This window comes from Microchirus variegatus (genome assembly GCF_963457635.1).
Source record: "Microchirus variegatus genome assembly, chromosome: 17".
Taxonomy (NCBI): Eukaryota; Metazoa; Chordata; class Actinopteri; order Pleuronectiformes; family Soleidae; genus Microchirus; species Microchirus variegatus.
Window position 1 is genome coordinate 6303319 of NC_139818.1, and position 24018 is coordinate 6327336.

The window sequence follows — 24018 nt, forward strand, 5'->3', positions numbered from 1 at the left end:
CACTGATTACTTCCATAAAATATTACCAAATTGTAAATGAGTTTACTTTTTAAGTGAGGAGACATCTTAGACCAGGATATATTTTGCAGCCTGACACTTTAACAATCTGGTTTTTACTCTAAAAGCTGGACAGAAATAATTGCTTATATAAAACTGCAAGGAAGAAAAGTGAATTTGCAGTGACACTGATGTTTTTACCTTCCAGCTCTGACATGAACACTGAGCTTTTCACAGTCACAAAACAAAGTTGGATGTGTGGCTTGCGGCACTAACCAGACATCCTGTCATGAACAGCTCTCATAAAACTCGTCCCATACTCATCTTCCAGTTACCGACAGACGCTGAGGCATTCAGGGTAAGCTACAGCAACTCTGTCGATGAAGGTGATTGATGGTGTTATTTATTGTAAAAGGCTAAATCAGAGGTTATCGACCATTATCTAACAAATTGCTGTACAAATACAGAACAGTAATGTAGCGTTCTTCGTGAATACTGTCAATGCTGATGTAGCACTGCAAAATATGATGATACAATGCATATATGATGGTGTCAAGTTTCGCTAATTTTCAGAATAACAATTCCCAAAATTTTGAAAGGTATATTTTTCCAAATAGATGTCATATTATAATCTACAGGGAATTAAAAAAAAAATATTCTACTTAGTCTTCATTTGTAAATTAGATGTTATTTTGTCTCTTTAGATTATGTCTTGTGTATTTATATTACCTTTAATTTCCAATGCCTTGTCCATGCTGCTGTAACACTGCAATCCTACAAAGTATGTTGTCATTTTAGAGACAGTACACTGTATTAGGGCGAAGATATTGATTGGCACATCAACCGTGTGCCATGATTGTTCTTTCTGACTGTATGACAACTGAATTGTCAATAAAAATAAATAAAAAACATATAACAACAAAACAGACATTATTAATGCTTGGCCACATCATATTCCACAGATGTCACCTCATGGGCTCTATACAAAGTAACTAAAAGCTGGATTACTTCCCAAGATTGAGCCATAGCAGGTTGGTGAAGATTCACCTTCCTCAATCCTCATTAAAATGGAGAATTTGAGAAAGAAGCAGCAGGTGCAGATTTTAGGAGGCGCAGTGGAGGAGGATGATGGTGGAAAACACATATCTCCCATAAAAAGGATGACACTGGACATCTCTCACATAGAAAAACTTCTACAGCTTCTGTCGGCATGAGGAGCTAGCAGTAGGGTTGAGGGTGAACTGTAGGTAAGGCGCAAAAATATAAAAATGTGTTCATAGGTCTATAAATAAACCAATGTACAATCCATTGTGGCTTATTGTGCTGCCCGTTACTTTTATGTATCAAATTGTATTACATTGAACCCTATGATGTATTTCTTTAATTGGTCATTGATGATTTCTATACAATATATCTGTAATTTAAAGTATACATTTAAAATCTGTGGTATGTAAATGAGGGGAGTTATTATTCATCTATCTATATTGTCTGTATTTAACACCTCACATGACATCTAGGAGGGTTTTTCTGTGAGTACAATTACACAGTGGAATGAACAGAGCACAGAGACTGACTCAAGTTTCAAAAACATCTGGCTCCAAAATGTGTGTATCATTGATTTTTTTTTCAGTGTTGTGTCAGGAGTACTGGGGGGTATAAAGATGGAGAGAGAGAGGCAGAGGGAGCCAACACTGTGGTTGATGACAGTGGTTGCTAAGCAACAATGGCCACATAGGACTGAAGTCTTTCTTAATTTGATATCTGCAACAGAGCAGCAATATAGCAAGAGGGAAAAAGTCAGAGACAGACAATCTAACTCAGACAGGTAAAGTCAGGACATGCCTGTGAAGAGCAGGCGCTTGCATTAAATAAACCACTGAAAGACAATGCCAGGATCATTAGAGACAGATTAGAGACAGTAAAAGTAAATACTGAGTGGATTAGACAAGTGAGGATTGGAATCACCTTTCATTTATTTACTTTTAATCTCTTAAAATCTTAATTTTGAATGAATTTACTAATTTGTCCTAGTAAATGAATCATGTTGCATAGGGTGGCAGCTGGAGTCTGCCAGTCCTTGATTTCACTCGGCAGACATGTCTTGCAAGGAGGCCGTTTTGCCCAACTACAGAATCTCCTAAAAAAAAGGGAACCAATCACAAACTTTGCTTCCATTTTGAGCTTGCTTTGCACAACAATCACAAGTGATAGCATCACTGTGCATTCATCATCCAGATCATGGGTCTGATTGGGGCATTTTCATCTATGTTTGATGGTCACACCTTGAAATGCATGGCATTAGCCAGGCTAGGTTGCTGCAATAATGTTAATTAGATGCAGGCCACAAGTGCATCACGCTCCTCCTTTTTCAACTTAAAATCTACTCTGCCCTTCCAAAAATGTAAAATTAAAAGTCACACATTTCTGTATGGTCTGAGGAGACCGACGATGCTCTGGACTGCTTTGAGTTTACTGTGTGGAAAGAAATCTGCAAGGGACATAGGGAGGACATAGACAGTCTCACACACAATATCAGAATACATACACTTTTGTGTTGAGAGCACTGTACCCACAAGTTTCTCCAACAACAAACCCTGGATTAATCCTGACATAAAAGCGCTCCTTAAGGTGAAAAATAGGACTTTTAGGTCAGGAAACAACGATGAGCTAAAGACTGTACAGAGGGAGATTAGGGAGGGGAAGGAACAGCTAGGCGAGGAAGATGGAGGATCAGCTGATATTGGAGAGGCCTGACCAGGCCTGATCAGCTCCAGGCTCCTGAAATCCTGCACGGTTCAGCTGTGTGGGATTATGTGGATCATCTTCAACATGAGCCTGAAACTGGGGACAGTACCACAGATATGCAAGACCTCCTGTGTGGTACCAGTACCGGTGCCAAAAACACCGCACCCCAAAGATCTCAACAGGCCAGTGACACTAACAGGACAGAACTCTTTTCTCACCTGGAGAAGTCTGGGAGCACTGTGAGGTGTTATCACAGCTTTGACTGCTGGGAGTATTTGGGTAGATGTGTACAAGTTGTCTTCATGTCCTGTGTTGTTTGCCTTATACACCAGGAGTTTCCTGATCCTGCCTAATGTATCGACTTTCGTCCACTCTGTGACTGAAGCACAGCCTGACACATGGGCGGCGACAACTTCCTCCTGTTATGACAGGCTCTGTGGGATGGATCTCTTATGCAACTCTAAAGCAAAAGATTCTGGTCCTTCATAACCTCCTCTAACACCAGCCATGTAGTCCTGTAAAATATTACATTTAAAGCAGCCATAGGACAGAAATTCCAATTAACGCATTTTTTTGTGTGTATCTGCGCCATTATCTCATAAGCCCTGAAGTTTCGAAAAACAAACAGTTCAGCCACTGCTGAGAACGCTGTGTTGTATTGTAATCTCAGGCTCAGCAAGAATCTGAAAAACCCTGTTCCCTGTTTTTACGTAAACAGCGGTTCTCCTGAACAGCAGATCCTCCTGCTCCGGGCACTAGTCCGGGCACATCCGGTTGCGTACATTGAACCGCAGAAGAAGAAGAACGTCCATTGTGGAGGTGTTTCACTTGCGACAGTGTCTTCTGACTCTGGGTCTGACTCTGGGTCAAAGGCGTAAAAGGGACTGCGGCGGGGAGTCGTGAAGAAGCTATTTTTAAACACTGTTAAAATAATGTTTTGATAATGAGGAGCAGTGCATCCACCGTTCCAGAGGGGGGAGCTGCGCTTCTGAGAGCTGATTACGTCACTTGAGGTATTGGCCAATCACAAGACAGTTGAGAAAGCTCTTGTTGGCTGGCCAATCACAACACAGGCTGTCTTCTGTGGGTGAGATTTCAGTCTGAAACTGCACTGTTGTTTGGGGAAAAGCCAAACCAGTTTCATATGAGTTCTTTTCAGGGAGTAAAAAGAACTTTTATTTTCCGTCATGGCTTACCGCTACTCTCTGAATCAAACATGATGGGGGATGAGAAATCCTCATCACTGCCTGTAGTTCACTATAATTGGTTGATTGGCGTGTCTTTAGGGCGGTGTATGAGGCGGACTAGCCAATAGTGGGATTTGGCTGAAAAAAAACCTGATGTGTCTGTGCAGAGCATAGAATAGCAGTGCATAGAATGTGCCATAGATGATACTACGATCTCTCAGTTTTGGCAGATCTTTCAAAACCCTCACAATCTAATATGGTCATATCGCCCACCCCTATTATGAAGTGTCTAGTGTTGGTTTGTAAAGCCAACAACAAAAGGAGCAGTAGGAGAAGCTGCTGCTGGGGAAGTATTCAATGCAAAGTGAAATATTTCATAGACGAGGAAAATACGCATAGGTACACCCAAAAGCAACACAAATTTGAGTAGATCCCCTCCCAAATGAATCAAATGCAGTTCAAAACCTTGTGTAAGGTTTATCATTGATTCAGTCCACTCATATCTAATTGAGCTAGGAAAGGAATTGGAATTGTGTGTGCTATTGTGATGCTGACATTATTTATGTAATTCCCTCAAGGTTGTAAAATGTGAAATGTGTCCAAATTGCTCCTTCAGTAAAGACGGGGCTGGTTGATTTGGAGTTTTGTATTCTTTGCAGGGATGAGTATAAGAAGCAACACACACTGCTGTGTAATCCACAGGTTAGAGGAGCTACATGATAGCTCTTTTTTTTTTTAATCTGAGAATCAATTTTGAATTTGTGGTAACAGAATTGCAATCCTGATATTGTTTTGTGCACCCCTTGAACTGATGATACTACAGTATAATGTACTAATTTTAGGGGTGGGCGATATGCCAAAAATATAGCACGATTTTATCACAAATATTTATATTACTATCTTCTGAAAATCAAACCTTGCACACTCACTACTGAAATACTCTCACATTCGCTACACCTCTCACACACACACACAGGCGCAACACGTGTGTGAAAACTGTACCGTTGCATCCCTAATATCTTTATGTATAATATTAGGGATGCAACGGTATGTACTGTATGTGTATGTATAAGTGTAAATATATATGTGTTTGGAGTATGAGTATGGAGGACCACAGGTGTCACTGAAAAAGTAAGAGGTTGTAAATGGGAATAAAAAGTGAAATTATAAAAGCAACAAAGAAAGCAACTTCTAAATGATGTATTAATCTGTCATTAAATGCTTCTAATTTAAAAATGGATTTACAAAACCAACACAAAATTATATTATAATCTATATATTATATAGTTATATTATAATCTATATAATCATATAATTATATTAAAGAGGACCTAGAGTGGTCCTGTTGCACATATATGTTAGTTATGGAGGTCTACTTACATACATTAACTTGTTTTTATGGTCAAAAACCTCCTAGTTGCTGCAAACGAGCCGATAGAAATCCTCTTTTCTGACGCTGTTCCTGAGTCGCGATATTTCAGAGAGAACTCTCACCCCCAGAAGACAGTCTTGTGATTGGCCAATACTATTCAGCACATTCGCTCTGAGAAGTGCATTTGTAATTGTGGACGTTTGGAAGTCCCAGAACACCATAGGCTTTTGCCTTTTGTAGGGTTTTTAAATGCATGCTGGTTTGCGGAAGGAAAAGTAATACATCATCAGCATAGAGGCTTATTTTGTGATGCAGTTTTATTGTTTGAATACCTTCAATATTTTTGTTTGTGTGAATTACAGCTGGAAGTGGTTCAATAAAGATTGCAAACAGTGACGGAGAGAGTGGACACTCTTGTCTGGTTCCCCTCTGGAGGGAGAAGTTTGTCCTGGTAGAGGCACTGGGTGAACTGTATAATTGTTGTTATTGTAGTGAGAAGGAATTTCCAATGTGATGATTTTTCTGCGTCTCGTGAAATCACTGCTGTGTGTAATATTTGTTGAATGTCTGCTCTTAATGTAATCCTGTCTGGTCTGGGTGAATTATGAAGGGGTATTTTTCTCCAATCTCTTCGCTGGGGCTTTGCAGGTGATTCTGTGAAGTGAAATTGGAAGATAGCCGGATGGGAGTGTGGTGTCTTTATTTTTTAGGAAAATGTGTGTGTGTGTGTGGGGTGTGTGTGTGTGTGTGTGTGTGTGTGTGTGTGTGTGTGTGTGTGTGTGTGTGTGTGTTGGTGCGTGCATGTGTGTGTGTGTGTGCTTGTGTTACCTGCAGGTGGCAGAGTGCAAGCCTTTGGGTGATTGGTCTCAATGGGCGGGCTCTTCCTGCAGGGAGGACTTCCACCAATGACATAGGAGTTGACCCTGGAGACGGTTGGTGACTGAGGGATGCTGGGTAGAGTGCGGGACTTCGCGAGTAGGGGTCTCTGCAGCTTCCTTTCCAGTGACCTGGATGAAAACACAATTCACAATTAGTTTTATCAAATATGATTTTTATCGGCCTTCCTTTCAACTCAACTGTTTGCTGCTTGCATAATGCTGGCAGCCCACAGACAAGCAGAAGGAAAATGGACTTGTAATGGCAGGGTCTCCAAGACAAGGTACCCAGTCACCACTGCTCCCCAGGAACAGATAAGTGTTGCCCACTGCTCCTACGCCTGCTTTGTGTCCACTACTGGTGAGTAACAAGGATGGGTTAAATGCAGAGGTCAAATTGTCAAATTTATGATCACTAATTGGTGTCTGTGCAAACAACAAAAAAAATATTATTTCTAATAATGACTTCAAAATGTGTCATCTGAAGCTGTTTCCAACCAAGTTTCTACCATGCTTGCAACCTGTAGAGTGGTCAGAGCCTCTGGAGTGGCAGTCAAACAGCCAATCACTGAACAGTCAAGGGCCGCATTTCCCAGATTCGATCTTTCTTAAGGACTTAAGAAGGCTCTTAAGAAGGAATGGCTAAGAAGGAGCACTAAGATACGGGTGTTTCCCAGAAGCGTTCTTAACTGCCTTCTTAGGAGAACCGTAAGATCAAGCCAAAGAAGCTTCTTAAGAAGCTCTTAACGAGAGCTGTTCACCACGGTGGTGCTGAAACTGAATCAATCGATGCCAGGCAAATCGATCACCCACCACTTTATCAGCGCATAAGTCACACACAGCGCCCCGTGGTCCCCCCACACAGGTGCAATTAGGCTCAGAGGTCTTGCAGGAATTAATTCTATGGTACGCATGCCCATCAACATTACACAGTCCTATAAAGGCTAAGTTACCTTTAGATTTGTTTTAGCGTGCCGTTAATGTATGGCGTTTTGACAAGCACACCAGTTGTCTACCTTGTTATTGCCCATTTGGAATAACTCCTCTAGCTTTACTGCGTCCATCCTCCATCCTTTTGGTAACCACTCTTCATTGATTACAGCTCAGCCTTCAACACAATCATCCCGGACATTCTGGTCAGTAAGCTTGTGGATTTAGGCCTCCACCCACACACCTGCTCATGGATAAAAGACTTCCTCACGAACCGTCCACAGACTGTTAAACTTGGTGACCACATCTCCTCCACCCGCACACTCAGCACCGGCTCTCCACAGGGGTGTGTGCTGAGCCCACTACTGTACTCCCTCTACACCCATGACTGTAGCCCAACCCACCTTGGTAACACCATCGTCAAGTTCGCAGACGACACCACTGTGGTTGGACTAATCTCAGGGGGAGATGAGTCTGCTTACAGGGATGAGATCCTGAAGTTGACAACGTGGTGTTCAGCGAACAACCTGGCACTGAATGCCACAAAGACAAAGGAAATCGTCATTGACTTCAGGAGGCACCGCGCAGACCCAGCTCCCCTCTACATCAACGGTGTCTGTGTAGAGAGGGTCCAGACCTTCAAGTTCCTGGGCACCGTCATCTCGGCTGACCTCTCCTGGACCCCGAACATCACGGAGATCACCAAGAAGGCCCAACAACGCCTGCACTTCCTGAGAGTGCTCAGGAAAAACAACCTGGATGAGAAGCTGCTGGTGAACTTCTACCGCTCTTCCATAGAGAGCCTGCTGCTGTACTGCATCACAGTGTGGTACGCCAGCTGCACTGAAGCAGACAGGAAGGGTCTTCAGAGAGTCATCAACGCAGCACAGAGGATCATCGGCTCCACTCTCCCCTCCCTAAAGGACATTTACCACTCTCGCTGCCTGAACAGAGCGAGGAACATTGTTAAGGACAGTTCCCACCCCGGCTTTCATCTGTTCGACATGCTGCCCTCTGGCAGACGCTACAGGTGTGTCCGAGCTCGGACAAATAGACTGAAGGACAGCTTCTTCCCCAGAGCCATAACCACACTGAACATGGACATGCACTGACCATCCTACCTCTACCACATACTCTCACACATTCTGGCATGTGCAATACTCTACATTTCATGCTGAAATGCTTATTTATTTAATACTTTACCCCACACTATGCAATACTTATATACTGTGCACTATTTATATTGTATATACAGATTTTTATCCTGCTTAAATTACATTCCAAACTGTGCAATATCTATATTTTTAATGGTACCCTGCTAAAATCACTTTCATACTGTGTAAATATTTATATTTATATTTTTATATACTGCAAAATTACATTTCATTCTGTGATATTTATATTCTATATGCTGCTAAAATAATATAGAAATATTTATATTTCTATATTCATATACTGCAAAAAAAAATTACATTTCATACTGTGGAAATAGTCTTATTTATTATTTTTTATACCCTGCTATGGGTCACGTCTCATAGAAATGCACTTTTTATATTTAAACCCTGCTATAGACCTGCTATTTCATACTGTGCAATAAGAATCTGATGGCTGTTTATCCTCTTAATGTAGTACGCTGAAACTGAAAACCCACCTCACGTTAACTAGGGTCACTTTTTTTATAATGTCCTTTTTGACCCATACTCTGGTTGTTGTTGTTGTTGTTGTTGTTGTTATTGTTCTTCGTTTTTAGCTGCATGCACTTTCAAGGTGAAGTCAAGTAAATCTCGTTGTACAACTTGTATAGTGACAATAAAGGCATTCTATTCTATTCTATTGTCGTTGTTTATAAGAACTTGCGATATCCATGATGAGTACTGAGTTAGTGGATTAGCTTCACATTATGTGCTGATAACCATATATATATAAAATAAAAAGAAAACGAAACAAAACAAAAAATAATAAAAAAGAAAACAACAAGTAACCTAGTTGCGTGTCTATGCGCGTCTCTCCCGCTCAAACAAAGTGTTTGCACGTGGGTATAGCATTAAGTTCATTTTGATAACGTGTGTGTGTGCCATCAGGTGTATCCAAGTAGTAATCAAGCCCATTAGCGCATATATACCCCCGTGAATATTGGCACACACATGTGAGAATGGAAGAAATCGGGAGCAAAAAAACCAAGCGGGCACCGTCTTTTACCGCGGAGGAGATGGGCGTGTTGGTGGACGAGGTGTGGCAGCACCGTGAAGTTTTATTTGGTGGAACTAAAGGAAAGAAAAATATCACGGTGAAGAACCGTGTATGGCAGGCTATAGCGGAGAAGATGTCCCCCTCCAGCCCATGTGGCCTGCGTGACTGGCACAGGGTTGTTGATGGGTTTTTTTATGTGTTGTACTATAAACTCATAAACGTGTAATTCAATAACAGTTTTTTCTTCTCTACTATTAGCCTATGTTTCTTGCGCCAGTGGTCCACAGCTATGAGCGCATTTTAACATTGAACATTGTTTTATTATTTCAAAAAGTGGAGGATATAAATTTCCCTGATGCAGCTTGATCACTGTAGCCTAGAAATCTAGTCTAATCACTGAACATTTGATCGCTAAGAAGGCTGTTAAGAGTGGGTCAGCTCGATCTTACGTTTCCTTCTTAGTGAAAGATCTTCTTAAGCTAAGAGTGACTCTGGGAAACACGTTCTTTTTCACAGCGTTCTTAAGAGCGATCCAAAGAAGATCTTAGCGTTAAGAGCTTCTTAACGAATCTGGGAAACGCGGCCAAGTTTGTTTGCGCCGTCCTCTTCCTCGTGTCTCACTCGCAACAACAGCATGTGAACATCGAGTGAGCAGAGGTGAGAATAGGTGCTGAAAGCGAGGAGATCGTTAGTAAACACTACCTCGCCAGTCTGGTAGTTTTTTGGTTACTTAAAGTCCGACCACAGTCACGCCAAAATGTTACCTACAAATTACGCCAGACGATACCCACCAAGAGCTTATTATTTATTATCAACAAACTTATTCTAGCATCTTAGTTTCTCACACGCCCCGGATTACACGCGCTGTGCAGCACAGTCATCAACATCATCTGCTGCTAAATGTGGAGATAAGCAGACTGCCCTGTTGAGGTACTCTGTAACAGTGTCGTATGATAAAAAATCTAAACGTTACAAAGACATGACAGAGGCAGTGACTTATCACCGAGCCAAGGACATGCTTCCAGTGGTTTTAAAAATCTCATGAATGTGCTTGACATTACTATTTTCCTCTGTGTGGTCTGATTGATAACTGAATCGATTAAAATAAGAGGACAGTTAATGAGTTTAGAATAAAAGTGTTTGTGTTTATATTATTCTTAATTTTTAATAGGTCATGAAAAATTATCAATAATTATCGATATCGATCGATATGAAGTAGTTATATTGTGATATACTTTTCAGCCATATCACCCAGACCTATGCAATGTCCATTTGTTCTTCTTATCCTGCCGTATTTGTCTGTTGTTTGTTCTGTGAACAAAAAAACTTTATTCAAACAGCTCTATTAGGGAATTATTGCTTCATTTTTTTTTTTTTTTTAATATTTAATTAATATCTTGATATATTGAAAACTGGGCCAACGGTTGGTGAAGTGGTTAGAACTCTTGCCTTTGCAGCAAGAAGACCCGGGTTCCTGGGTTTGAGCCCCGTTTGGAACAACTTTGGAACAAGGGCCTTTCTGCAAGGAGTTTGAATGTTCTCCCCGTGTGTGCGTGGGTTTTCTCTGTGTTCTCCGGCCTTCTCCCACAGTCCAAAAACATGCGATATGGGGATTAGGTGAATTGGTCACTCTAAATTGACCATAGGTGTGAGAGTGTGAGTGAATGGTTGTCTATATGTGGCCCTGCGATTGACTGGCAAACTGTCCAAGGTGTACCCCGCCTATCGCCCAATGTCAGCTGAAATAGGCACAGCACCCCCCACATACAAGAGCAATCTTGTATGCACTTCAATTTTCAACTGGACACAATATCCTCATCATCTCACACCTTATTACTCACATGGAAATCATGAATCTAGATATGCAGTCAACCAATTATTCTAGTGGTTAAAACATCATTAAAGTAATCACTAATGCAATACCTTGGTCTGCACAAACACTGGTCTATAAACACTCTGTGGTATAACACAATGACACAGCTTATTGTTCAGGACCATTCAAACAAATTTCTATTTAAATGTCTGCATTGAGAGACCAATCAATGAGCACAATCAGAAAATTACATAATTACCGCAATCACATAATCTTTTAGAGTTCAGGCTGCTGACTAAACACTAACGTGTGTACAGTGCACTGATCTTGAATACACTCTGCATCCACTTTATTAGGTACACATGTTCAACTGCTTGTTTGTGGAAATATCACATCAGCCAGTAACAGTGACGTAGTTCAAACTTTTCCCACCAACCCGTGCACCTCACCTGGCCAAAAGGTAGCTCCTATCCTCCACAACAGTTGTCTACCAAATCAAAAATAAATAATCAAATTATACAAATAATCAACTTGATTGGGATCTAAAAATACACAACATAATTGTCTTAAAATAAATTTAAATTAACTTAAAGCTACAACAGTAGAATTTCCCCACAATAATAAATACAGCGTGCACACATGCTGTATTCAATAGTATTAGGCTGTTACTATGACACGTGTTAATTTTGATGAAAAATTTTGATTTAGTTTTAGTCTTAAAATAATAAAATACAAGATAGTTTTAATCATATTTTTGTCATCTCTGATGTTTTAGTCGACTAAATATGATCATATTTTAGTCTAGTGCAGATGGCGCCTGCATGTATATATACATGTATGTATGTATGTATATACATGTATGTATATATACATGTATATATACATACATGTATGTATATATACATACATATACATACATGTATGTATTTATACATACATATACATACATATATATATTCCACTTTATATTGTACAGATAAGGTCACTTGGTTTTATTCAACATTAGGGATGCACCGATCCACTTTTTTCCACTTCGATCCCGACACCCGAATTTGGATATCGGCCGATACCGATACTTTTCCGATATGGATGCTAATATTATTATCTGCCGAGAGGCGGGCGGGAAACAGACACCCGGGAGGTGCCAAACCGATTGATTGTTTGCAGCAGTGGCAGTTGATTCTGACCCATAGTTAAATTCTTAAAATAGATGCCTCTACTGGTTCACACTAAGAAATCAAAGTCAAAAATGCTTTGTCGCTCCAGTTGTCGCTGGAGCGACAGCATTTGTACATTTTTAGGTACAGTCTCGTACTTTGATTTCTTGTTTTGGATATATAAATCTGGTACCTTGAGTGTATCATCATCAAATAGCTGCGACAAGGTGTCAGTGTCACGCGACATGCTCATTTGATTGAAAACTGTAGCCAAGGCAAGACTTTTTGTATGTGTTATTGTCTTTTTAGGCAACAGAGGCCACCAGCTCTGGAATCATGGCACCACTGGCTTTCAGAAATGGCAGGGCCCTGACATGGAGGTGATTGCCAGGGACCGCTCCATGTCTATCAAAAAAATCATGACAATTTCCTAAAACATCACAGCCAATTTTTTACCCTCCCTGTACACAAACACAATCCTCATTTCTCCAGCTCTCCCCCATTCACACCTCATTGACAAGGGCACTCAGCCAGTGTATGCATATGAATTGTTCACTGTGAATGAATGAATGAATGAATGAATGAATGAATGAATGAATGAAAAATTCACACTAATACACAACCATACTTGTGAGAACAGTTGCCCTTGTACACTTGATTCTTTTTCCAAATCCAAATGGCCATGCTTTAATTTATCATTCTTTCTCGTTTTAATTTCACAATGGACTGACCCAAACACCAAGATTGTAATTCCAGGGAATGAGGGAGAGATGTCACCTTGCCATCCTGGAGCATAGGGAGAATATTGTAAGCCACACTCAAACCGGTGTGTTACCATGTGTTCTCTGAGTAGCATAATTAGCTAAATTAGAATGTTCACAGCTGACTCAGTTGGCATATTTTGCTGAAAGGTTTATGTTTTCCTGGAAAACAGTCTAACCCAGTCAAAACTTAATTCAGATTGTGTAATTGCACTTCCTGTCCTTAACAGTATAAGCCCAGTGTAAATAGGTGATGATGATGATTTTGCTGTCATGACTTACTATACTACACAAGTTAGATGGAAAATATGATGCCAGGTAAGGCCATTATTCTGCTATTGCCATGCTGTGTCTAATGGTAAGTGCTACCAATATGAATTTGAATTTTTAATAAAGAAAATAAAAGAATAAACACATTACAGCTCATCCTGAGCATCGTCAGTCTCTTTATAGTCAACTTTCCCCAGTTTGTTGCGTTGCAGGATCAACTTCACAAAGTGATGTTTGCTGTTATAAGTTATCAGAATAACACTGAGCACAACATAAGTGATGCAAACTATTTGTGCCTAAAGTGACATAGATGTGTGTGAGACTCTACTCCTGTTTCAAGCTCCCTCATCAGCTTCTTGTGCTGATTTTAAACTTCTTGACCGCAGCAGCCACCACGGGCTGGCCCAGGCTCCACATCCTCACCGATCAGCAGGTCTTGCCTCTCCCATGACCTACACTGCCATCCCTGGCTTATGTTCAGTACAGCCTGAAGAGATCAACAGCCACTTCAGCCTCTAGGGACCACCTGCTGTGAGTGGGACTGTGGACCTTGATGTCTTTTGGCATGGTGTACAAGAGAGGCTTTAGGCTCCGTGTCATGAGCGAATTGGCCTTGAGGTACAAGGATGCAGTGTCCAATTTGGCTGATGCCGATCGCAGTAATAGTATTTATAAGCTTGCTCTGTAAAGCAGAAGGCACTCCACATCATCCAGTACCTTGAAAGCGCTGGTTTTCTGGAAGTAGATGATGAGGTGTGAAGCCATTAATATACTGGCAAACATTGGCTGAATAAACAATGTTTGAGTCAGCTAAACTGAGATGTTTTGTGTCTGTTCTCTCTGTCAGTTTGATTCAGATCACCTTTTTTCTAAAGATTTGAAAATGGTTATGGAAAGTTTATGGCTCTGCTAATGTTAGCTGATCTCAACAAATTAAAGTTATCATTGTTTTTAAGCCAAATGTAAAGGCACAAGATAATTTATCATAATGTTGACCTATTATTTTCAGCTTTAAAGCCTATTGTGTTTGAGTTTTATAATTACTTATTTATAACCTTTTATGCATTATATGTACACATGTATGGAAAGCTGTGGGCAATGTCAATATGGTCTTTTGTCCTCATATCTTGGTTTTGTTAAGGTAACACAAACAAATGTTCATTAATCTGTCAGCCTGTCAATTTTGTTCTTACTGCGGACGGAGAGTCACAGAAAAGAAAAAACAGTTGACATACTGTTTATATGTTTTTACGGAATGTAAGTACTTTCTTCCTCGAATCTTCATCTATCTTCATCTTCTTCCTGCACACTAAAACCATTTAAGTGGTCTTCTGCAGTTTTGGACTTTAACAGCCTCAGAATGACTTCGTCAGACACAGTCTCTCTTGTTGTCGCTCTCACTGTCATTTGTGCGTGTGCCGTTCTCTTCATCACGCAGCAGTCCAGCCTTTCCAAACCCGCTGGTGATCGTGGATTTTTTTACACTGCCCCACGCAAAAGTTGTTTGGCACCCCTGTGCTTAAACTTCTGATACATCTTCCCCTGTTGTCTTTTGTCTGTTGAACTATTTTGGAAAGAATGGCCCTGCATGAAAAAGTTACTCCCTTGTTTATCATGGGCATTAATAATATACTTATATATTATTATATTATTATACTACCTCTGTTTCAGGATTAGGAAGCAAAGTGCAACTTGGCCCTGTTATGTCCTCATGGATAAGGTGCTGGGACAGAAACAGGACAGACCAGGGCAAAGGAGGAGGAGGACGGTGGGGAGGATGATGAAGATGATGAGGAAGAGTTCCACAGGGATCAGAGCGTGGACCTACACTCTTCACCCTATACATGCTTCATTTAGACAACATTATTAGGATGCTCCCTTGTTATACAGATGACACACAGCTATATTTATCAATGAGGCCAGATGAAATAAATCATGTTGTAAAACTCCAGGAATGACATTAAGTCCTCAATGACCTACAACTTTTTATTTTTTCAACTCAGACAACACTGAGGTAATTGTTTACAGCACTAAAGATCTTAGAAAAAAAAATGCCAGACTATATTGACACCTTCATTACCATGTCTACTGTTTAATTGTTTTTTTTTTTTACAGCGCAATCAATGACGAGAAGTCGTATCTATCCAATTAATGTTGTAAACAATTAAAGAAGACCTGCCCATTGTGCCTGCATCCTGACACAACAACTCCCCTGGCAAACTGACCTTTCGGCTGTGAGCCGCCTGAACAGGACCTGTCAAAGGGAGCTGTAGCATTGTTCTCTTCTTTTTTAGTAGGAATGCATAGGATGCATTAAAGTCAGATACTAAAGGACCCTGACGTGAGTATACCAGGGTGCACGATATGCAACTTGCACTTTGGCATGTGCGACATGTGTGCGGAAGTATACCATATGGCCTATAGATCTCACATATGGTTGGGTCAGGATGTGCATTATCTGGTCCAGGTTTGTACCACTGTGGAGTAATGAGTCGTAGAGTCGTGACATTTGCCCACAGGCATCAAATACACTACTCAGCTAATAGAGGAGGTGTGTGGGAGAGAATATTTGACCTGGGATCAAGAATCCCTGGAAGTGATTTTAAGGCAGATGATGGAGCACCTGGGATGGTCTGATGATGAAAATGATTTTGTTGATGAATAACAGAGGAACACTGGCTCTTCTAAAGCCTTAAAACATGCCTTTACACATACACAGCAAGGGGCCAAATCCAATGTCCCTGACCTGTAGCAAGTCAATGTTTTACCCACCTGGAGAAGAAGAAGAATAATCATTCTGATTATTTTATACTAATAATATGTATACATTGTATGCATAATATAGCGTATAAGCATCTCCATCACATATGTTGGTGTAATAGTCACATCATAGGGACAAGCAATATGTCCTTCTGCAACTTTTTTGCTGCTTCATTTAAACACAGTTTTAATTGAAACAGCTATTGTGGTTTGGGACTAATTAAATTACCTCCACAAAGGAGGTTATGTTTCAATCAGCGTTGATATATATCTAAGTTTGCTCGACAGTTCCTGTCGACAGTTATTGACAAATCTATATGATTATTATTTTTGTCAATCTTGTAAGAATCTACCCACTGATGATGTCACAAAAAATAATCAAAAATATAATAATAAAAAAATTATTATCTTTTAATGGGCAAAAAAGAAAAAAACATACTTCTGTCAAATGCATTAGATTTGAACCAACTGTGTTGTGGTGTATGCTGGATTAAACAATCTGCCATCAGCAGATCTGATCCGATTATGGATTTGGCTGCAATTTGATAGTTCAGTCCAATTTAACAAGTTCAGCAGTGACATCTTAACAGATTAAAAGATTAATTTTATAATGTTTATGTAAAATGGTAATACCTATAAGCAGGTCAAGTTCTATTCAGAACGTGGATCGTGAAGTGGATCAAAATGTCAAAAGAATTCAGTATCGGTATGTTAAACACAGGTGACAAAGTGTTAAAGCCTTGGTGGAGGTCTATGCCATCTAACTTCAGGTTAGGGTTATTTCTTTGGTACACTTGTAACACAGAAAAGATACAAATATAAAATAACATTTAGTCCTTAATGCGACTATGAAGTCATGAAGGGCGGGGTGGAAAATGAAAAAGCATTTCTGTTAATGAATTTTAATTTTCAAATTTGACATTTCAAATTGAATTTTGTTACCTTTTTGTTGGAGGATGTTTTAAATGTAATTTTCTTTATCATTTTAATTAAGTCACAGAATGAGCAGTCTTGAATTTGAAAATGAAAATGCATTTTGAAATATTGATTATTCATTTTATTTATGAGTCACAAAATGCAGCTCCATTTTGAAAATGAAAAAGCATTTCTGTTGATGCATTTTAATTTGGATAATTGGACAAATTTGCTTCCATACATATTAACCGCGTTGTCACATACAACAGACACTCTCTTTTCTGTAATTTCAAAGGCATCAACAACTTAAAGGTCACATAGAGTGGTCCTGTTGCACATATATGTGAGTTATGGAGGTCTACTTACATATATTAAGTTGTTTTTATGGTCAAAATCCTCCTAGTTGATGTAAACGAGCCGATTAAAAACTCTGTCCTTTTCGAAGCGCTTGTCAGTCGCGCTATTTCAGTCATAAATCTCACCCGAGAAGACAGAGTGTGTTGTGATTGGCCAGCCAGCGTAGAGCCTTCCCACCTGTGTTGTGATTGGCCAGGTATCTGGAAGTGACGTAATCTATCACGTCAGCTCTCAGAAGCGCAGCTCCCTCTCTGGAGCGGTGGATGCATTGCTACTCATTATCAAAACATTGTTTTAACAGTGTTTAAAAATAGCTTCGTCACGACTCCCCGCCGCAGTCCCTTTATGACTTTAAACCGGAGTCAGACCCAGAGTCAGAAGACACTGTTGCTCGTGAAACACCTCCACAACGGACGTTATTCTTCTTCTGCGGTTCAATGTACGCAACTGGATGTGCCTGGACTACCGCTCGGAGCAGGGCGATCGGTTGTTCAGGAGAACCGCTGCTTACGTAACTAGTACGAGATTTTCAGTGATCTCGTTGAGCCCCGAGATTACAATAAAACACAACGTTCTCAGCAATGGCTGAACTGTTTGTTTCGAACCGTCAGGCTTCATAAACAAGGTAATGACGCAGATACACACCAAAAAAAACAGCGATAATAGGAACTTCCGGTCTAGTTCCGCTTTAAGATAGTCGCGCAGCAATGTTTTTTTCCTGTGTGCGGTGTGCGCCGTCTCTTCTCTATCTTGGCACTTTCCTTCTGATGAAATAAACCACAGACTGTATGAAATCAACTCGGCAAAAAATTTACAAATCAGAATTTTGGTCGAGCCAGAACGCACCGACCAATAAATCGACAAGTCGACTTGGACTTTGCTGCCCAACACTAAAACTGTTTGTGGCAGATTTTGATGCAACAGGAAAGCATTAAGTTCATACTCTTTACGCTTCAAACTTACACTTTAATAAGCAGCTATTATCATGAATTAAAGCGGACCTAGACCGGAAGTTCCAATTAACGCTGTTTTTTAGTGTGTATCTACATCATTACCTTGTTTAAGAAGCCCTGAAGTTTCAAAACAAACAGTTCAGCAACTGCTGAGAACGCTGTGTTTTATTGTAATCTCGGGCTCAGCGAGATCTCTGAAAAAACCCGGTCCGGTGACGTAAACACCGGTTCTCCGGAACAGCAGATCGTCCTGCTCCGGGCACTAGTCCGGGCACATCCAGTTGCATACATTGAACCGCAGAAGAAGAATAACGTCTGTTGTGGAGGTTTTTTTCACGAGCGACAGTGTCTTCTGACTCTGGGTCTGACACCGGGTCAAAGTCATAAAAGGGACTGAAAGATCTCGTCGTGAAGAAGCTATTTTTAAACTTTTGTTAAAATAATGTTTTGATAATGAGTAGCAGTGCACCCACCATTCCAGAGGGGGGAGCTGCGCTTCTGAGAGCGGGTGTGCTGAATATGTCACTTCCGTGTACTGGCCAATCACAAGACTCTGTCTTCTGGGTGTGAGAGTTGAGTCTGAAATATGGGCAACAGCGTAAGAAAAGAGGATTTCTATCGGCTCGTTTACAGCAACTAGGAGGTTTTTGACCATAACAATAAGTTAATGTATGTATGTAAGTAGACCTCCTTAACTAACATATAGTTATGTGCAACAGGACCACTCTATGTGAGCTTTAATGATATAATTGATGTGACTACCTGACCATGCTCTTTCACTCAAAACCCATGCACATATTCACATCATTCATGCGTGTTCCTGCAACTTCGTGGAATGCATAGCTGACAACTCTCACACATTGGCAGTGAGACATGCATTTGATTGACATCTCACGCTCTCACGTCACACCTCTGATTTCTCACGCTGAAGTCAGAAGACAATTAAAAACAGTTCTGAATATATCCGACAGCTGAGTTTATTCAATAGATTATCTGTGATCTAATCTATTGAGCCTGAGAAAAGCTACTCATGATCGTTAACTTATGCCTGCAGAGACTGTGAGGAGTACAATATCGAACTGTCTCTGGTTGAGCCAATAAATCCATGGGCTGAGCTCGCACTAAGCATATGGTGCGAATATCATCCATCCTCTGAAATGTTTAAAACCACTCCACTCGCGACACCTACACAGTTCGGTTAAAATCAGTTTCGTCATCCTGGACTGAGCGGCAAGAGAGGTGTCCAAGCATCAATGGTTCTAGGAATTCAGCCAAGCACATGCGCCGAACAGATCGTGTTTCCGGTACAGGTCGGGTAATGACACGCACCACACTGACGTTCCAACCACCAAGCTGCATTATTACAGCATACATCTTCTTTTGCGTCTTTTATTCTCTTTCTAATTATTAAATCTTCTTCTGACACTTATCACAATAGAATAACAGTGGTAGTCCAGTAGTGAAATAATTGGACTAGTGTCGGGAAGGTCATAGGATGGACTCCACCAGCTCCCAGGATGACTACATTATTCACCATATTATTGTATAAAGAATTAATAAGCTTTGGATGCATAAAATATTACTATAAATAAATATATTAGGTGTGTGGTGGTAACCTAAACTGGGCCAGCCATACATTTGCCCTGCATGCCAGGATGTCTCAAAATTTGGCAGCCCTGGGAATGTGCGGTAAGTGTTATCACTTCTCAGTGTGAGAAATGTCATGTGTGGCGTGAAATGTGACGCGATACTACACGTGTGTTTGTTGATATTTCCACGCTTTGATGCTGGTGTAACAGACTATTCTCTCATCTCTCTGAAATGACGTGATGTTGTTGTGGTTGGTGGACTTCCACTGTTCTTGTGCCACGCTGATGGAGTGGTCTGTTGCCTGTTCATACAGGGCCAACCATAAGACTTTGCATGCCTGGGTGGTAGCACACGAGTTGGTTAAAGAAAGGGTGAAGCACGGCCGACCTTGATTTTTATTTATTTTTATTATTATTATTTATTTTCATTTCTTTGGGGGGAAAGATCCTGGGTGGGAGGTATATGGGAAGTCGCCTTATGGGAGGGAGGGTGGGATATAGGGGTTGTAATGTTGTTATATGTGCAAATATAAAAATACTTTTGTTTCCTGTCTGTACTCACTAAGTTCTGCTTTAAAACTTGATTTAGCAGAAGGGAAGAGCTGACACAGTCCTATGGAAGCACCAGTGCTATGTAGCTTAGCTTGTCAGTTGCAACAATTGACAGTCATCAGTGTAGAACAGACTTATTCCATCTCTGCTCTGTGGTGAACATGGATGAGTGGCTTGAAGCACACAGGAATATACTCTTTTTTCTGCAGCTGCAGCGAACAAAACACTTGAGCAACAGCTTTCAAGTACTTAATTTCCCACCATTTCTCACCTTATTACCAGCAGTAGTAAATTGTTTTCATAAAGCACTTTTCTAGTCTCGATGACCACACAAAGCCTTTTACAGTATCATACATCTATACACGCTGCTTTTTCTGTCACACATCTATCACACACAATCACCCACTGTACACATAGCCCTCAGGAACAATTTGGGGTGAAGTGTGTTGCCCAGAGACAAATCAACGGTCAGAGTACAACCTGCTTTACCACTGACCCTCAGCATCCTCCATGAAGGATAGGCAGCAAAGCTGGTGGGGCCTTTACATTGTGAGTCAGATTTATTTGCAATAACGGGTATGGTGAAGAGAACAGTGTCCACACCTTGGTTGACTTCAATTCAAGGTCTTTTCAAGGATGTTCCCTCAAATTCAAGGAGGGCACCTTGTAAGAGTGACATCCACCTTTATTGATTTGCAGCACGCTCTGCATCTGGACAAGTGATTGTCCTTGGGATCTTGGACAAGTCAGTGTTTGTAATTTTCTTTGGTGAGCCAGAGATCTTGGAATTTGCATTTCCCAGACATCACGTCATTTGTTCTCTCTTGCTTAACTTTACACGCTCATTGTTCTGCATGGAATATCACGTCAATGCTGGAGAGAGACAGTGTACAGTGTCCACGACACCGCTAGTAATTACGAACAAAATCATATTGAAAATCATGTTGAAAGCTAGGGATGCAACGGTACAGTTTCGCCACGGTATGTATCACGGTTTTGGGGCCACGTTATCGGCACAGTTTCAATATCTTAATATAAAACTACTCAGACTGGCAAGGGCTCTTTTTATATTGTAAAAATAATTAAAAGCACAGATATAATCACACCACAAACTTTATTTAAACAATAGTGCACTATCAGATCAAATGAAACAGGAAACCACACAAATTAAAAATAAATAAAGTTTAGTGCTATCCAATAAAAATAAACAACATTTTAACCCACTCACAGAAACTACAACTACAACTACACCATGCTGCTCCAAGTGAAAGAGACGGGCGATGACGATGTAAATGAGAGGCTTGCTCTGGGTGGCGCTGTAGATCGAGTGTCTGTCCAATATCCAACTTCAAACCAACTTGCACACGTTGGTTTGTTTGTTGACATTCATTTTCTCATTCTCATCTTAGTCTACCACGAATCCTAAATGATCTCACACAGCGGACTTAAACGAAGACGGTGCCGCTTCAAACTTCCTTTTTTCAGAGTCTCGTTCTCTCACTGATTGGCTCTGAAGGCGGCATGAGCAGAGCAGCGCTGAGTGCGCTCATGTTTCTGCTTCTGAGTGGATCTAATCACACAGTATTGTGTACTTTAATACATTTTGACGGACTGAAATGTACCGAAATACCACTGTTTGCCGTTGCGTATTGAACCGAACAGGGTGTACCCAACGGTTCGGTAAAATACCAAATACCGTTGTATCCCTATTACAAGACAACAAATAGCTTAATGAAATCCGTCAGTAAACTTTGAAGGCCATTGTCTAACTTTTGTTGTCAAAACACTACTAATACCACTACCACACACCTCAGGTAAATCTGCAATACATTGTGAAAGGAAGACTCTCCATATCCTCGCTATTCTCAGTATCTCACAACCTCACTCATGTTTCACAGAGCCAAACGGATCGTTTGCTGCCCTCTGACTATAGTTGTTCATGCTTCTGCCTTCACTCCTTCAGTCATGATATAAGATCACTTTGTGTCTCCACAGAACACAGCTAAACTGCAAAACACTCGATTGTATATTTAAGTTGCACACTACAGCTTTAAGGTGTGTGGACTGGATACTATACAGTAAAAGTTCTCAGCAAATCTAAATTTAGAGCCATCCATTACTAGTATACATAGAAGACCATGAATATGGTTTCCATTCATTTGTTATGTGGGAACAATATGTGTTGAAGCAGCTCTGTTTTTTCTGCATTTAACACATTTAAACCAGCAACTGGGGTTACTGCTGCATATTGATCTGTGCAAATTCTCGAGTCTCCTCGAGCCATCAAGATCTACGAAATAAGTTTAAAATCACATTACTGGTGCTTAAGAATGAACACTTTCAAAACAGGACACAACAGATAATGTTGCTGTTCTAGTTTTCTGCAAACGTTACATTTGTACATTCCCCTTTTTGTTTCAGGCAAAAAGGGTGAAAGGGGCGAGTTAACAATGGTGGGTGAGATGTGACCTTCATGCAGCGGATCTCAGTTCAAGACCAGGTTGAGACTTCTGTGTCATTTCCTGATTTATTTTGGCCATGTCTGTCTTGTCTGGTGTCATTCCCCACATCCTGTCACATTTCCCATCTGTTTGATTGCTGTTCCCTGACATAATTTCCTGCACCTGTTTCTCATTGGCCTTGTTCAGACTGCCAAAAAAAACAATGATTATTTGCATATTCATATTTGACCCAGATTGTTTTTTTAGGTCTGGAGAGCACAACAAAGAAGCAAAAATAAAGTAATAAACATATATATATTTTCATTATTAATACAATTATTGTTATTGTCATCATTATTATTATTATTATTATTGATTCAAACCACATTTTGAATTGGTTTTAAATTGTGGAATCTGAAATGTAAGAGTGAATTTGAAATCCACAAGTGAATTTCCATGGTGTGCACCAAAGCATATCAGCCAAAAATGCCCAGAAAAGGCATTTTCGGTTTTCAACCAAAATACTTTTATCACTGAAACAAAACCTCCGAAACGATGTTGTGATGATGCATGCAAAAACTGTGGCCAGCACGTGCCTGTCTATTCCCACTTAAAGTCTGTCCAAGATCAGTTTGGTGCACCAATAAAACGGTTCCAACAAGATGTGAGTACATAGTGGAACAGCTTCTATTAAATGCTGGAAAGTCTCTTGGAACTTGGCTGCATACAGCTCAGATTATGAATTCCCTGTGACATTCACTCGGATCCCCTGCACTTCATCGCGACTGTACTCGATCCACATCATAAATATCATTACTTGGCTGTGGGAATAAAGCAGGAAGTATTGATACAGGTTACGATGGATACGGAGAGCACACGCACAGTGCAGGAGCGGTGCGCAGAAGAAAAAGGATCGTCTGTCTGCACTAGATGAGGGGCATGCACCCTGGTTGCCTATTATGTTCGATGAGATCCTCCTAAATATTTTCATAGATTCTTAATTGGTTTATTCTTTGAAGCATGAATATTAATCTATACAATTGCAATGCCTTGACTTTAGTGAGGTAAGTACACAGTCCCAGCCATAACAACAAAATGAGATTAAAAGAAACAATGGTTACAGAATTGGCATAATCATTTATTTTGGGGTTTCA

General features: G+C 40.4%; 1 protein-coding gene across 1 annotated transcript in view; it reads right to left on the minus strand.

The window, feature by feature from the left end:
• Window positions 1–24018, minus strand: part of ankfn1b (ankyrin repeat and fibronectin type III domain containing 1b) — a gene marked incomplete at both ends in the record, with an annotated part of 169586 nt that overhangs the window by 140699 nt on the left and 4869 nt on the right. Inside the window, one exon of the mRNA XM_083903447.1 lies at window positions 6130–6308. Within this exon, the coding sequence (XP_083759573.1) occupies window positions 6130–6308 (179 nt within the window). The remainder of the gene's footprint in view (window positions 1–6129; window positions 6309–24018) is intronic.